Source organism: Crinia signifera, chromosome 4, assembly GCF_055691185.1.
Source record: "Crinia signifera chromosome 4, ASM5569118v1, whole genome shotgun sequence".
NCBI classification, from domain to species: domain Eukaryota; kingdom Metazoa; phylum Chordata; class Amphibia; order Anura; family Myobatrachidae; genus Crinia; species Crinia signifera.
Window position 1 is genome coordinate 125,086,989 of NC_139220.1, and position 17,193 is coordinate 125,104,181.

The window sequence follows — 17,193 nt, forward strand, 5'->3', positions numbered from 1 at the left end:
CCTATCTTCGAACTTGGATCGTCCCCCAAGATCAGGTAGTGCAAAAAGTTTGAAAACTATTAGGTAATGCATTCGAGAGTTATCGTGGATCATCCATCCACACACAACCACCGTTATGTAGTTGAGCACAGCATTATGATGCATAGTTTTCAGATCTTTGTGACAAACTCCCATTTCACAGTTTGTTAGAAACTTGACATTTGTTATTGAAAAACAGTAGGCTTTTATGGTGGCATAGTAAAACTTCATTTTAGTGGATATATTTATACAAGGAAAAACGTTCATACATACTTTTTCCCTATTAGGGCAAAAAAAAGCTAACCGATATATTTAGCTCATTTACCAAATTTATATTTGGTAACAAGGTGCACATAGTAGGATGTAGGTTTACCTGAAACACAGCATGGTTAAATCAAATGTAATCGATAAGGTCTCTAGTTTTTCAGCAGAAAAATAATGTATTCATCTTAAGTCAGGTCTCCCGTCCTGTTCGCACCGATGGATCCAGTGTAAATAGAACAAACATCAGCTGACACTTCAGCCACTATTAGATGCAAACTGCTCTGCATTTCTCTCAGTGCTGACAGCCAAGGAAGATATGAGAGATCTCCCATGCAACAGCCTGGACTTCCCTACACTGGGGGAAATCCCTGATGACTTTACAGTAACATCAGAGGATTTCCTGTGCTCAGTTGGGATACCTAGTCTTCCATATTTAGCTGCACATAGCGTCCACTTTCAGAGCTATGCACAGTGATCGGGTAGCACTTTACTAGACCCTGAGGCTGTTATTCCCACCCCCTCCTAGTCACTGGTGTTTATTTACTGCCTAGAACACAGAACATTCATTTGCAAGCACTAACATTCTCACTGATAAGTGACTAAATGTGACAAAGATTAATATACCATAATGCATTTATAAATTTCCACTGCAAAAAAAAATATTGGTCTTTCACCACAAAGTGAGGAGTATTTTGTATCTAATTGACAGAATAATTCATGTTTTTCACAGATAACACTTACACTAATACTTAATATAATCTTCAGATTCAGAGCAGGCATTTGTCATCAGATGCTCTTAATTTAAAATCACTTCGTGTCCTTTTGACAGTGGAGTGTTGCCATGGCGATAACTTAAAACTGAATGTCAACTTTCCTCACATGCAGTTGACAGGAGACCTTTCATGGAAAATTGCTACAACTAGTCTGATCTGCATGGATTGCCTGTATTGGGAGCAGTGTGTATAAGTGCACAGTGTCCCCTTGCGATGCTACACTCAGCACACTATTATATTCTCACTCTATGTCCACTTGGATACTAAGGTACAGTAGGAGCAAGTTTCATCTTTGCTCCTTTGGCCATGGCTAGCCACATGGTCGACAGTTTTTCATATTTTTTGGGTCCATATCGACGTGGTCAGCACTAATTGGTGAGAGAAAAGGGGGGAAAAAGTATAATAGAATGATTGGCTAGATCATCTAATCCTCATACCCACTGGGATAAAAATACACGATTACACTAGTACTCCGAATGCCAGTAACACATGTAAAAATGACAACAAACCAGTTTTTTGTTTTTTTTCTTTTACTTGGGCAATTTAGGCAATTGTAGAATTTTCCCAAAATTCTCCAGGTGTATCTTACACATTTAATGCAGCTTAAATACACTGAGGTCAACTTAAGTTAGCCATACATGGTACAATTGGTGGGTGCGATGAGAGGCGCGCTGCCGCACACATCCCATCGCACAGCTCAAAAAGTATGTGCTGCACATACTTGTACTAGATTGCATTGTAAAACGTGTGATGCGATCTAGTCCAAATGGCATACAATAACCGTACCGTGTATGGGTACCTTAAGTTATCTCAAAATTCAAAACAAGCAAACATTTATATTTGTTTATATTTGGCATGCACTTGGTATGCTTTTTTTTGGAGAAAAAAATATTGGCTACCAAGCATCATCAACGCAAAACATGCTAACTATATTTACATAAACATACCTTTCTTTTCTTTCTTCTCTTTCTCTTTCTCTTCTTCATTTTCACCAGCTCCAAGTAAAGTGAATATAATTCCAGTTTGTGAATTCACTCCGATGGCAGTGACAACCATTTTTCCAGACCCCTCCATAACATGTGTACCTTTAAAAAAAAAAATTGCCACAAAAATATATAAAAGTTTGTTTTAAGGGTATTAAATTATAAAATAATAGCTTACATAACTAAGGTAAATAAAAAGAAAACCATTTAACTGAAAACTCCCAAGCTCAGTTAAGTGTCCCTGAATTAAATTAATTATTGCACTAGCTAATGGCGTGTAATGTGTAGGATAAGTGACCCGTCTCTGAAGCCCTTGTGGGGTTACTCATACCCGATCGCTATAGTGTGAATTTGCAATCCTATCGATTATTCATTACAACTGCACATGCGTTTGCAGAGTAGCGAAAAATCTGAAATAGTTAAATATCTTATCGCAATCCCATTGCAATTTGCTGAACATCGCTGTTTTTGGGTGGACACCAGCTATTTTCTGGGAGTGTCAAAAAAACGCAGATGTGCCCAGGCATTTTAAGGGAGGTGTGTGATGTCAGAACCAGCCTCAATTGCCCTGTCTATCGGAGAGGGCCAGACTCTCTCACATTTGCAGACTGGGAAAACCATATGATAGGAGTGACTTGCGTATGGATGTGTGACAGGATAACAGATTGCAGAATTTTCGCAACACGCTTAGAGTTGCAAAGGGTGGGTGTTCTTTTACCTGGGAGGTGGCTAACTACTCGCTGACCATCTGCAGATCAGAGATTATGGGGCAGATTTATTAAGCTTGGAGAAGAGATAAACTGGAGATAAAGCGGAGAAAAGGTAAAAGGAGATAAAGCACCAGCCAATCAACTCCCAACTGTCTTTTTCAAACACAGCTGATTGGCTGGTGCTTTATCTCCTTTTACCTTTTCTCCGCTTTATCTCCAGTTTATCTCTTCTCCAAGCTTAATAAATCTGCCCCCAAGTCTGAGTTAGGCCCTTAGTCATCTAAATAGACATAGGGAAATAGGGTGGAGGGAGAGCCACCCCTGGAAGGTATATGACTGCTCCTTCTACCAAGCAGCCCTACAAAATAAAATAGACACATGGGGTTATCAGGCTGCTATGGAGTATTTCAAGGAAATAATAGTAGTGTTAATAGTTATATTCCCCTTTCATTATCTTTTATAATGTGTTCGTGAATAATGAGCACACCTGTGTACCTACCGGGTGACCTGGAAAACAATAATTGTTGGTACTTAAAGGAAACCACATCAACATTCAACAACATGTGATCCATACTTAAGAGAGTTAGTACAGAACATTCTTTACCACCATCTGAAGAATGTTCTGTACTAACTCTCTGCAGTATGAATCACATACTCTAGTATTAGGTTTTGCTCCCAAATGCCTTAAAAAGATGAGGTCTAATTTTTTTACTGCTTGAAAGAATTTGTCGGGACATCCTGACAGTCGGAATCCCGGATTCAATACCCCTCTTAGAACATTAAACCACTATGATGTAAATATCTCAGTTAAGCACGGTTTAAGGAGGGGAAATACAAACTGTTATTGATTACACTTTCTTTAAAGCATGCAATTTAAGCAGTACTGGGATTAAACAGCCTCCCAATAAAAGTCTTGTTACAGTACATAGAATGTACCAACTAAGTGAACTAGGACAGGGGAAAGGACAAAAGAACAACAAAAAAGATACCAACCAGAAAGCAATAGTGGGTCTTTCTCTGGAATTTTTTTAACAAGATCAGATTCTCCAGTTAACGAACTTTCATCAATTTTAAGATCATTTCCCTGAATAAGTACTCCATCGGCAGGCAACAAATCACCTGAAACACAAACCTTATGTCAAAAGCAGAACATTAACAAACCGGTAAGATGAGCCAATGTTAATTTAATTACCATATTTAATTTGTGCAATGTCTCCAACAACTAGATCAGCCACTGGAATTTGGATAACTTGGCCTCCACGGACAACTGTAAATTTCTGCTCTTGTTCAATTCGGTTCTGCAGTCCCCTAAACTGTTTTTCTTTACTCCAGTCATTGAAAGCAGTTACTAGCACCACACATACAACAGATAAAAGAATAGCAGCTCCTTCAATCCAACCTGCTTCACCCTCCTCCTCCTCTACAGAACCACTGGCTTCTCCGCACACTGTAAGAAACAAAATATATAAATATCACAAGCAATAGTTGTGATTTGAAGATGACATTGTAACAAGGTTCTAAAGCTACTGTGAGTACTGAAATGTACATGAATATTTTAACAAACACTATTTTAAGAAAACTGCTAATGTTGCTTTATACACAACATCCCACTATACAGTATGTGTTGCATATGAATTTATGTGATTTTAAGGTTATCTTAAGTAAGTTGACCAGTTCAGCATATACCGCCTGCACTGAAATACAGGTTTTCTAACCAGTTTACACTTCATATGTAGCAGTTGTTCTTGTCCAAAAGCAGACAGCTCTCTGCTGTATTGATGGTGTAATAGTTAGCATTCTTGTCCCTTAGCAGCTATTATGTCATAGGTTTGATTTCCACCATGGTCCTAACTGTGCAGTGTTTGAATAGTCTCCATGTACCTGCGTGGATTTCCACTCAAATCCCAAAATACACTGGACGGTTAACAAAAAAATTACACCAACGCATAAATGTACTGTATAAATGTTTAGGGTAAACTGGATGGGCTAAGCGGTCCGTCTCTGCTATCACATTTCTTATAAGAAAAAAGCTTGAAGAACCAGTGCTCTGACTCACACACGCGTTAATTTAGAGACATAGGGGTATGCAATCTAGGCTCACGGCTGTCGATCCTTGCAGACAGCCATGATCCGGGCCCATTTGCAGTCTGATTGACTTCAGAACAGGCGGGATTCCATGTCCTGCCTACTGCTCAGCGCAAATGGGGCGTGGCCACGAAAATGGCCGTGGATTGGCAATCTGCGGCCAGTATAGCGACAATCCACGGCCGTTATTGGCAAAACGGGCCTGTTCTGCCGTGAATCCGCTTCAATGCTGTCGCTAAAGGTGCATACCCTCCATAATGCACCTGTAGATTAACATAAGGTCAAACCTAATGATCGCATCATACCTCACAGCATGTCAAGAAATTTAAGCAGAAAATATTTTAACCAACCAAATTTTAAACCAAAAAGGCAATATAAGAAAACATGGAAGGTACTATACTTATGCAAACCTCAAGACTATCTACATTTTAAAGCAGGGGTAGCCAACTCCAGTCCTCGAGAGCTACCAACAGTTAACATTTTCCATGTCTCCTCACATAAGTATTTAGCTCCACCTGTGGATCTTTTAAAATTAGTCAGTAGTGCACCTGAAAAACGTGAACTGTTGGTAGCTCTCAAGGACAGGAGTTGGCTACCCCGGTTTTACAGCATTCATGCACAATCTCTGCCAATTCCTACCAAAAAATGATCAGAATCAGCAAGTCAAACTGCCCACCATGTTGGATTCTACATATCACCCGACCCAGTCAACAACAAAATGGAGAATTGCTGATGTATTGATCCCTTAGCTGAGATCCCACTGTACTGTAGGAGTTTTTATGTGCAGATCGTGCACATGTATCTCACACAAGCATTTTAAAGGATTCGGCTAGTCACTTTTCCAAATTTGGAGATTAAGGGGGACATTCAATCCCGGACACTATTTCCACCTGCGGAAATAGTGTCCCTCACCTATTCTATGCTGCTGTTTTCAACAGCATTGAAGGCAGTTTAGTACAAAATAGATCTGACTTTAAACACAAATCAGATCTATTTTTCTCGGATTGACGAACACACAACAGTTTCGCAACAATCCGCAGCCTTTTTTGCCAATCCTCTGACTTTCTGACACTCAACAGCCAGAACACTGAATTCCGGTGGTCAAGGTTGTAGTCTGGGATTCCGACAGTCAGCACCCTGGAATGAATACCCCTTTGTACACTTTACTACTGTATTTACTGGCTTGCTATATGATGGTCTCTGTCCATCCACTACTAGCCCCATCCCCCCCCCACATTGCCTGTAAATCACTAGATCCACCCATTGGTAAAAAATTTTCCTTGTTGTTACATCCGTCTCCCTACTCAAGCTTATTTCGTGTACTGCGGTGTATTTCTAACATGTTTAAAACAAGCATAAATCAGTCACAATTTCAACAAAGACAACAACATTATAAAAAATACTCACATTCACTATCTCCACCAGGAGGTCGGTAGAAAGAAAGGCCTAATGATATTATGGCTGCTATTTCTAATATAATTAATGTTACATCCTGTAGTGCTTCCCATACTAACTGAAGAAATGTTTTTGGCTTTTTAGGAGGTATAATATTCTTTCCAAATACTTCTTGCCTCCTTTCTAGATCTGGGGGATGTCCACTTAAACCTGTATTGAGAAAAAAAAAAAAAAAGAATTTATTAAATAAAATTATAGGCGAGTCTTAAAACAAGTATTCATAGCATGGTCAACATAAAACCCGATCCTGCTATGCAATGCACATTCTGGATTATTTCCACATAACAGCAGGTAACCAACATTTATAGCACAGGAAGTTGTAAAATGGTAAATGGGTTCATGTACTTATCCCAGGGTTTCTTAGTATACATTTACATACAGTAGTTGAGATGAGAACCTAAGTAACTCACCCCTACATTGTGTACACTTCCATCAAATAACCCTTACTGTGTGTAAAAAGGTCCAATAACACATCACTCATTTCTAAAGTGATTATAAATCCCCTTTATGGAGTGGTAAGATGCACACAAGCAGTATGTGCAAACAAGCCTTATATTCAAAGGAAACATGAGAAAGGCACACTTCAGTTTAGGACATCATACACAATAGATTTACATAGATCCTGTATACACACACACACACACACACACACACACACAAACAAACAAACAAACGTAAAAATCAACTCATGTGTGAATGTGTACAAAGTAGTTTTCCCTTCCAGGGATTTTGGGATTAAACTGTGCAGTCTAATGACGTGCAGCGTCTGAGCACCTGCTCAGAATTCCCAGGAATTAAGCATTTTTCAATCTCAAATCCCAGGATTGAAAAACTGCCCTGGGATTGGCATCCCTACGTCAGACCTGTCCTCCTATATTATTTCTGCAGTTGTGCCCAAAAAATAAACAGCAACTGCTGACACTGATCAGATAAATTTCCTAGATGCCATCATCTACTGCATGGCTCAAGGATTACAATACACCTTAATTAGAAAGGATACCAACAGGAACACCTTGCTGTGGGCCACAAATCACCCCGATTAAAATCTAACCTACCGGTATCGCAATTCTTAAGGGTATTGCGTTAACAACTCTAATCCACAATGCCCAGAAGTACAGTTACAAGAGTGTTTAGAGTGTTTTCTTTCAAGAGGTTATAAGAAACAAGACATTTTCAGATGCCTCGAGAAAGCAAGAGACACTCACCAGTCTCCTCTACAGACAACAAAAAATAAAGCGAAAAATCGCATTGGTGCTGAATATCCACTGCGATACGAATAAACACAAAAAAGTCTCTAAGAAGAAGAATTGGCACATGGCGACTACTGATCCTGCCTTTAAGAAATTACAGAAAAGACCTCCTTTAATTAGTATCTCACATGGTAGAAATTTGAAAGATGAATTCTATCGCACCTCCATAAAAGCATACCAACATAACGTTAATCCAGGGGTTCCCAATCTTTTTTTAATCACGGCACCCTAGAGCATAAGAAATTTTTTTGCGGCACCCCTAGGCCAAATTTATTTTAATTAGATTGGATTTATATGCGATTCTTAGGGTCAGTTATGTGGAAAAGGGCAGGAATTGCTTCTATTTGTACACATTTTATGATTGGCAGCCAACAGCACTGCTTTTGCTTATAAATAATTAACAATTAATAATTTCAGTTGGTCCTGGACCACCAACCCAGGGCACCCCTGCATGTGTCCCGAGGCAGCCCAGGGAGCCACGGCGCACAGTTTGGGAACCACTGCGTTAATCTAATCTATACTCTCTATATAAGATGGTGTACCTCTTACTTATTCACGTCATTTGTAAGATGCATTTTCGGGTAAAAAAAAAAAAAAAAGGCACGCGAAATTAGCAAAATTACACAGAAGGTGGAGGTTCACTTTTGCCAAACATCTCAATGCATGAAGTATTGAGGCATCAGTATCTATTATAGTGCTGCAGTAATTATTGCTTTGATAATCTTTGTTACAGAAACAATGCACCAAAGCTGCCTCTGGAGCACCAACAAAAAATAACCACTTAGCAATTACACTGGACAACAATTTTTTTTACCTAAGTGGTATTGAAGAAAATGCATTTCCAAAGACAAATTACACCCAAGTGTCTGTTATGAGGAAATCATAATTCCAACCAATTAAATGTAGTTTGCTGCCTTCTTATTGCCAAAAAAGGTTTTGTGCTACCAGACAAAAATTGCTCCAATCATCGTTCTTATCACCTGTTCAGAATTATTTATATATATATATATATATATATATATATATATATATATATATATATATATATATATATATATATATATATATATATATACACATACATACATATATATACATACATATATATATATACATATACACACACATACACACACCACCAACGATGGCATACAAAAAAGGACAGAACATAAAAGAGCTCCTCATGAGACCAATGGCGACACCCAGTACAGAGCAGAATACTACCTAGTTACACTCAAGAAGACCAGGGTGTTTTCGGTGCACAGGTTGCACGACCTGTAACCGCTTGATCCCGGGGACAACTTTCCCACACCCGCACTCCGGCAAAGCAATAAAAATAAAATATCGACTACACTGCCAAATGGATCATGTAGTGTACTTATTAAATTGTCCGTGCGGACTCGCCTATGTAGGGATGACTTCCCGCAAATTACGTAAACGTATGGCGAATCACCGGAATTCGGTAAGAGCTGCTCTAGAAACAGGTAAAGCAGAATTGCCAATACCTCGCCATTTCTTACAAGCGGGTCAACAAATCTCCACCCTTCGATGCCGTTTTAAAGACTGGATCCCACCACCCCCTCGGGGAGGTTATCGCGGTCTTATGCTTAAGAAAAGAGAGAGCAGATGGATCCACCAGTTGGACGCATTGGCCCCGAGAGGACTTAATGAGAACAACCCCTACAATATCTTAAAATAAGATGAACACCACCACCAGAAGTACACAACAGTTCGGTTCACTTTTTGTAAAGTACTTTTCGCGCAAAAAAAACGCTCTGGTATTCCTCCTTTTTTTGGTTTTTCTCTTTAAAAAAAATTTTTTTCTTCCCCTTGGACTTTTTTCCCTTCTCTATATATATGTATATACAGTTTCTTCTGTTGGTTCATCATTGCATTTGTTGGTCGCAGGTGGTTGCCTGTACCCTGATGCCTATGCTTTGTTATTGATTTTCTATCCTGCTTCTGTCCTCGAGATAGCATTTTAATATTATGCAGCCTAATCAGTTTGCAATATACGATACAGATAAGACAGAGGATCTGTTAGGGAAGATTAATGACTGATATGGTAAAAGCAATAAAAATGCAAAATTTGAGGTAAATTCCTATCCAAAAATTCATAACACAAAAAAAAAATATATAAAATATAAAAAAAGTAAATTAAAATAGCAGAATATATATATACACCATACTTATTCAATATCAATGATCTTGTTATATATATATATATATATATATATATATATATGTGAATATATATGAATAAGTGGGGAGAGGACGGGGAGGGAATTTGTCTGCACTCTAAATAGATCACTATTATTTTTGACCTGTGTTGCCCGCTATTTTATATCTCTTGCGGGGGTGCTACTCAAGGTAACTGTAATGTACAAAGAAGTGTGGTGGAACAGAGGTTGTGCAAGAATTAGGTTACGCTATTTGAGTGCACACAAAAAAACCTAAATTTAATTTAATTTTTAATCTTTAATAAACTTATTTCTAAAAAAATGTGTATATATATTATTTTTTTATTTTTTCAAAATGTGTACTTAGAGATTCAGCGCTAAGGATTTTTAAAACTTGAACTAATAAACAATTCTAAACATCATTCAGCGCATTGAAATCAGTAAAGGTGCCCATACACTGTGCGACGATTGCACCCATTATGGACTGGATCGGAACACATGCGTTTTGCGTGCGATACAATGTGATCCGTGGGTAGTACAAAAAGTATGTGCAGCATATACTTGTACTGTGCGTTGCCCTTGGGAGCGCGCTTCACATTGCATGGTGCTATCGCACAGTGTATGGGCACCTTAAGAATTTTTTTTTTTTTTTTTTTTAAGTAGAAAGTTTTTTGGCTGTCGCCTAGTGTTATTGACTGCTTAAAAGTTTACCGGCTCTGTATTTATATACTGTATGTTAAATTATTTAGGTTTAAGCTACTGCGAATATGCTTATAGTTACACCAGTTATCAATGGCCTACAATACCATATTTTGCTTCTTTGGGTATGGGTCACAGGGTCAACAAGAGGAAGGTCCACATGAGGTTAGGTTGACCCATGCCTTAGGTCAACATGGGGTTTTTCACACAGTCGACATGGACACAAAGTGCACTGGTGTCTCGCTACACTCAGCACACTACTTTATTATCACCCCATGACCTAGTTGGTGGTAGGGCGTGAAATACCACCCGCCAGCACTAAAAATAAAATAAAAAAAACCCCACGTCGACCAACCTACTGCATAACAAGCATAAGCCTGTGGCAGTGTGTGGTAATTATGTGTAGCTTGCACTGACAATATTAGTCCACCTGGCAGTGGAAACTTAGAGCCTGGACGGCTTCCAATTCATCAATTATAACTATCCCTGGGTGCAGGGAATTATTGCAGCAATGTGCTCCCAAGCTTGATGCATCAATCTCTGCTTTGCATATTAGATGGCGAGAGCAGTGTTGCATTGAAGGAATTTACTGTAGTGACATAGTGCAGCATATAGGGTATGTACTTATTGTTCCCTGTAGGTGTATTTTGCATGTTTTTTTTAATCATTCCCCCGTGCGGACAGGCCTCTCACATTCTAATGAGAGCGTCTGTCAGCTGTTCCAGCTCTCTCCCCCCTCCCCCCCCCCCCCCCCCCCCAAGAGGCCCTGCACCCTCCATCCTCCCACAACATGGATGAAGAAAAAGGAGCTAGGTTGCTCCTATTACCATACAGGGATGACTCGTCTGAGCACCCAGCCACTCGTTACCAGTTTACTCCAGCCTACCCTTTTTCCTGTACCTGAAGCCAAAGTTCTCCCTCACTGACACCCTGGAGCCTAAGGCACACTGCACTGATTGGCGAGTGCACCTGTATCCACCTACCCACTAGTGTTACCCCCATCGTTCCCAGTATGTAACCCCCCTCTACCTACCTCATCCTCAGTTTGTGACTCCCTGTACCCTACCTTTGTGTATGTTATGCCCTCTACCCCTCATCCACAATGTGTGGAACCCCCCCCCCCCCCAGTTTGTATGTATGGATAGATAGATATACATGCATACATACAGACAACTTGTCCCCCATATCCCCTCATCCTCCGTGTGACCTCCCCTATACCCACTTTCCCTGTGCGTGTGAAACTCCCCCCCCCCCTTACTCACTTCCTGAGTGTGTGACTGCCTGTACCACAATATGTGTGTGTGTGTGTCTCAAGCACACACCTGGTTACCCCTTAACCTTGTTCATCACCCTCTACACTTATCGTTGCTATGCGTGTATTTTTGTGACATACTGTGCCTTCATAATTCCCCCCCCCCCCCCCCCGTATGAGATAATTTGTACACCGCCTACCCGTGTGTGTCCCCTACCCAGATATGAGTTTTTGTGATACCTTATCCCCACACTGTCTGCGACACACATGCCCTCTGTGATGAAGAGGGGACCCCTTTCAAGATGTTGCTACTGGGCCCAGAAAGTTCTGGTTATTCCCCTGCATATAATGAATCTGATTGACTCCTTTGGATTACAGTAGCCTGCCCATTACCGCAGGCCCAGAACAAAGGAGCAGGCATTTAAGACTGGAAGGGGAGGCCACCCCTTAGGGGACAGTTTCTGCAGCACCAGGCCTGCCGCCTGCATTCCCGCTGCCACAGTGCAAACCACCTTCCCACCTAACTTTGATTGACAGATGTCTTTCATGGATGCTTGTGCCATCCGTGTCCAAGATGTAGACATGGCCCTAGTCAAGTGTACTTTAATTAAAGCAGCAATTTTTCCTTCTTGCTTTTATACCAAATCTCTGATCCATCCGGCCATTGTTTGCTTTGTGGGAGCTACAGTATGCCCTTTCTACTACCCTCTGGAATTATTAACAAAATGTTTGAAATTGCTTATCTCGCCTGATTGCTCAAGGTATAAGCTAAATCACCCTGACTAAATCCAGGGTATGTTTCTCCTCTTTGTTCCTACACTAATGCTAGGTACACACCAGAATGATCAGATCGTGAGAAGATCGTACGATGGTCGCACAATATATTTGAGCACACAATCTGCATACGATCCGATCACGATCTGTACCTAATTGAAGGGATCTTTCACAAATCCTGACTGCAGCAGGTAGAATCTCCAAAACGACCAGAGGGGAAGCACATCGGATCTAAGACATGCCCAATTTAAACACAATTGGTCAAAATTGCATTGAAATTGATGGGAGGCCAAATCGTTATGGGGTGTACCCAGCATTAGGCTCAAGGTAGAAACTTGGCAGCAAAAGTTCCTGATTTAAGTGAAAGGCTAGACAACTTTAGGAAGAAAGTCTGGATGGTACTCAACATCACTCTGTCTGGACATAAGACCAGTAAGGTTCTTCCATCCAGAAAGCTTGGATTTCACTGATCCTTCTTGCTGACCTAATCACTACTAAACACCACCACCTTCCAGGTTAGGAACTTGAGGGATGCTTTGGTCGGATGCTCAAAAGGGTATTTTCTTAAGAGTTCAGGATATGGTTGAGGTCCCATGGTGGCACAAGGGATTTTATAGGTGGACAAAGCTTCTTTATGGCTTTACAGAATTTAACTTTTTTTCCCACCAATCTTCTGACCAACAATACACTTAATGCGTAGAGACTGCTAGACCTGGACTGAACCCATCAAACAGAAATTGGAGGACTTTAGCAGTAGGAGTGCTTGAAATATTTCCCAACAGATTACCACATGCCATAAATCTCTGCCACACTATAATACGCTAAAGTGGACAAAGTCCTAGTTTTCTAAAGTATTTGTAGTACTTGATCTGACAGACTATGTTGCTTCAGTAGACACCACTCAATTTGCAGACACTGACATAATTTCTCCAAATTGGGACAACATACAAAGAGAAGAACTGCCATCACAACCACTTGGACCTCTCATTTTCTTTAAGATACTGTTTATTAATTAAAATGGAGGGTAGAAATAGCCCAGATGAATGTACCACTGCATCAAGAGCACTTCCGTGGCTACAGCTTGCTGTAGATAGAATCTAAAATATTTTTTCTACCTTGCTGTTTGTTTGTCACAATCAAATCTACCTCTGGACTTCTGGCCATAATCATCTGAAATCCTTCCAAATTCAACTCCCATTCTCTTAGCAGGTTATCCTTCCTGCTCAAAAAAAAAAAAAAAATTGTCTACATTCTCTTTTCCTGGAACACTGGCTAATGCTGTGTACACACGGGGGCGATAGGGACTGAAATCGCTGGGAATATGGTCGCTGGGCGACCATATTGCCAGTGATTGGAGTGTGCACCAGCGATAAATATCGCCGTGTGCGTGCTCCCGTTTTCAGCCCCTGAATGGTCGCTGGTCGGAGGAGCATGCTCCTCCGACCAGCGACATCCCCTGCCTCTTCACCCAGCAGTGTTTAAATTTTCATCTGCGACCATCTCTGGTCGCAGATGAAAACGGGACACGGGGCAATATGATTCGTGAGCAGTATATTGCTCTATTGCCCCGTGTGTACGCACCTTAAGCTCTTCTCTGCCAAGTTAAAAAACTTCCCTATAATCACCAAAAGGTCGCTGCTCCTGGTCCCCATTGGTGATTTAGGCATGCTTCCACCATCATAGTGATGGAAATTATCAGACTCTTGAAGAAGTGACTTATGGCCTTCCAAACCACTTCCACCTCTCATATTCGAGGACATACCATATATACTCGAGTATAAGCCTACTTTTTCAGAAAAAATTTTATGCTGAAAAAGCTCCCCTCGGCTTATACTCGAGTGAGGGTCCCACTTGAGTCAATAAGTTTTCCCAGCTTTTTGTTGTAAAATTAGGTGCCTCGGCTTATATTCGGGTCGACTTATACTCGAGTATATACACGGTAAGTCTTTTTTGATCTGACCATCTTCCTTGCGGAGACCTGCAACATATGTACTCCCCATCCATATCCACTTGCGTCTTATAACAGCTTACTGTAGAAGTTCCAGGCAAGTCGCTTCATCCTTGAAGATCCTGGTCGGGTATGGATCAAAGAACCAAAGAAAGGTCAACACTCCATAGGTTGACCAGTGGAAATTCTACAATGCAGAAGGTCGACAAGTATTTTTTTTTAGGCATCTAGACGTCTAGTTCTGGACACTTTATAAGTGTACGGTAGCCCCTTGCAGAAGTGCTTCGGGCACTGTTACGCGCTACGCTCGGCACACTATTCTATTCTCCCTCCATGCCCTAGTGCAGGCATTCCCAACCACGGTCCTCAAGGCACACCAACAGTGCTGGTTTTAGTGATATCCAGGCTTAAGCACAGGTGACTTAATTAGTACCTGAGGGATTCTGATTAGACCATCTGTGCTGAAGCCTGGATATCACTAAAACCTGCACTGTTGGTGTGCCTTGAGGACCGTGGTTGGGAATGCCTGCCCTAGTAGATGGTAGTGCATCATGAACTACAGCCTGTTCTGGAACCACAGTGGGGGGGGGGGGCGCCCATGTCGACCTTCCACTGGTTGACCTAAGGACCCTCTCAACCTTCAATCCGTGTCGACCTAAGAAGGAGTGTCGACATTTCTTGGGCCGTCCCCATGTATCTGTCATGAGACAACGAGAGCAATTTAAAAAAGGTGATAAACTGTAAGCGGCATCCACTTATCATTAGTTTGCATATATATTAACAAATTTTCGCAGCTAGAGAACAATATTGTTTTGATTTATATTGATTAAAATTATGTCTACTGTATTGGTGCAAACATTTAACTGGGATAGGAGTGTTTCAGAAATCTTGTATTATCCCACCAAGATGTCACCCTTCCTTTTAATTATATTTAAAATTTTGACATTACAAAAACACATCATTAAGCGTGCCCCAGATAAGACAATCAGCCTTTTTCTTGCACCACCAACAGGTCATACCATGGATAACCTTTGTATGAGATTTATGTTGGTTTACTTCATTACAGATATAAGTGATATTATGTGCGGACTCACAGAAAACTAGAAAACTTTGAGAAAAAGATAACCAGGAAGGTTGATATACCAAGGTGAGCGGTCCCTAGAAAATGTCCTGTCTGGAGGGAGGAGGAGGAAGGATTCCCCACTGCCATGGCTGCCATGTGGAACTTTAAACAAAAATAAAATGTAATATCGCCCCACGATCTCCCGTTGCTTTAGACGGGAGATTGGACATAATACATAAATTGAATAAAGCCCACTGTCTTAGCATATGATGCTCCATCCCAACAGTTCACTAACAGTAGGCAGACCTCCTGTATATCTAGGGCCCCACCAGTCTCCCATTGCACATGAATGGCGATGGGGCAGAGGTTAGAAATTTATATATGCAACATGGAGTATCAGAAGTAAATTTTTGTTTATCAGAAATTCATATTAAAATGACAAAACGGTAATAAAGTAATTTTCAGCCAGTATAGCTTATGACCATCAATTTTAGAATCATGGCCCCCCTCTTTATTTTCCAATTATTTTTTTCTTCATTATGGTTTACATAAATAACATTACTGTGTGTAGATTTAAAAAAAAAAAATGGTTTAGCAACTAGCTAGAAGATGGAAAAAAAATATTGGTGATAAAAAAAAAAAAAAAAAGGAGAAAATACAAAAAAAAAAAGGGAAAAAAAAAAAGTTAAAAAAAAAGGAGAAAATAAGAGACTGAGGAAATTTGCCGGCTATCCCAGAATTTTTACTGTCGGCACTGCAAGCTAAATGATTTTGTAATGTCGTCATTACTGTAGTTGCCTAATGTTTGCACAGCCAGACATGTGTCGTCAAACTAAAACTTCTCCGAAGTGTGTAGACAGTGGTTAAACAAGGTGAAAATTTGGATCCTTTAAAATAAAAAAAATAAAAAAGACCCAAATTATCTATAGTAGTTTTGACCATCTTAAAAAGAACACACAATATGAATATAAATAGCTATCTTGAAAGGAAACATGATATCGTCTTTAGCTACACAACGTACAACATACGTAACAAAGTGGAACCACTTACACAACACTTATGATAGGAACTTGGCACGGCCAAGCAAACAAGCTATGGCTAATAAAGTTTTGGTTGCAAAAAAAAGAGACCTATTGACTCGGTGAGTATGTAAAGCATTAATGTATTTTATTTATTTATTAGCAGTTTCTTATATAGCGCAGCATATTCCGTTGCACTTTACAAAGGAGACAGTGATACAACAGGGTAATTACAGACAGTCAAAATGTAGGAGGGCCCTGCTCACAAGCTTACAATCTATAGGGAAATAGGCATTGATACATAAGGATAGATACTGTATTCTTTATTGCATCGATTCCACCAGAATGCAAATTTCTAGGACTGGTTCTGGAATTTGATAAGCTTGCCTGAAGAGATGAGTTTTTAGGGAACGCTTATAGGTTTGGAGACTGGAGGAGAGTCTTATTGTACTTGGGAGGGCATTCCACAGAGTGGGTGCAGCCCGAAGAAAGTCCTACAGTCGGGAATGGGAGCGAGTAATGAGTGTGGATGAGAGACGCAGATCTTGGGATGAGCGTAGGGGTCGTGTTGGATGATATTTTGAGATAAGAGAAGATTTGTATATTGGTGTAGTAATTGAAACCAGTAAAGTAGTGTAATATGAGTGATCAAACTACATGGCTTAGGACAATCACAAAGATCCATTAAACACTATCTGACCTTTGTATGGACAATCCCAT

The 17,193-nt window shown here is 40.3% G+C and overlaps 1 protein-coding gene across 10 annotated transcripts in view; it reads right to left on the reverse strand.

Moving 5' to 3' along the window:
- Nucleotides 1-17,193, reverse strand: part of ATP2B1 (ATPase plasma membrane Ca2+ transporting 1) — a 140,072-nt gene that overhangs the window by 57,927 nt on the left and 64,952 nt on the right. For all 10 annotated transcript variants that reach the window (XM_083182373.1, XM_083182374.1, XM_083182375.1 and 7 more), the window contains 4 exons: nt 6,241-6,438; nt 3,941-4,195; nt 3,742-3,867; nt 2,003-2,140 (listed from right to left, as the gene is read on the reverse strand). In XM_083182373.1, coding sequence (XP_083038499.1) covers nt 2,003-2,140; nt 3,742-3,867; nt 3,941-4,195; nt 6,241-6,438 — 717 coding nt within the window. The remainder of the gene's footprint in view (nt 1-2,002; nt 2,141-3,741; nt 3,868-3,940; nt 4,196-6,240; nt 6,439-17,193) is intronic.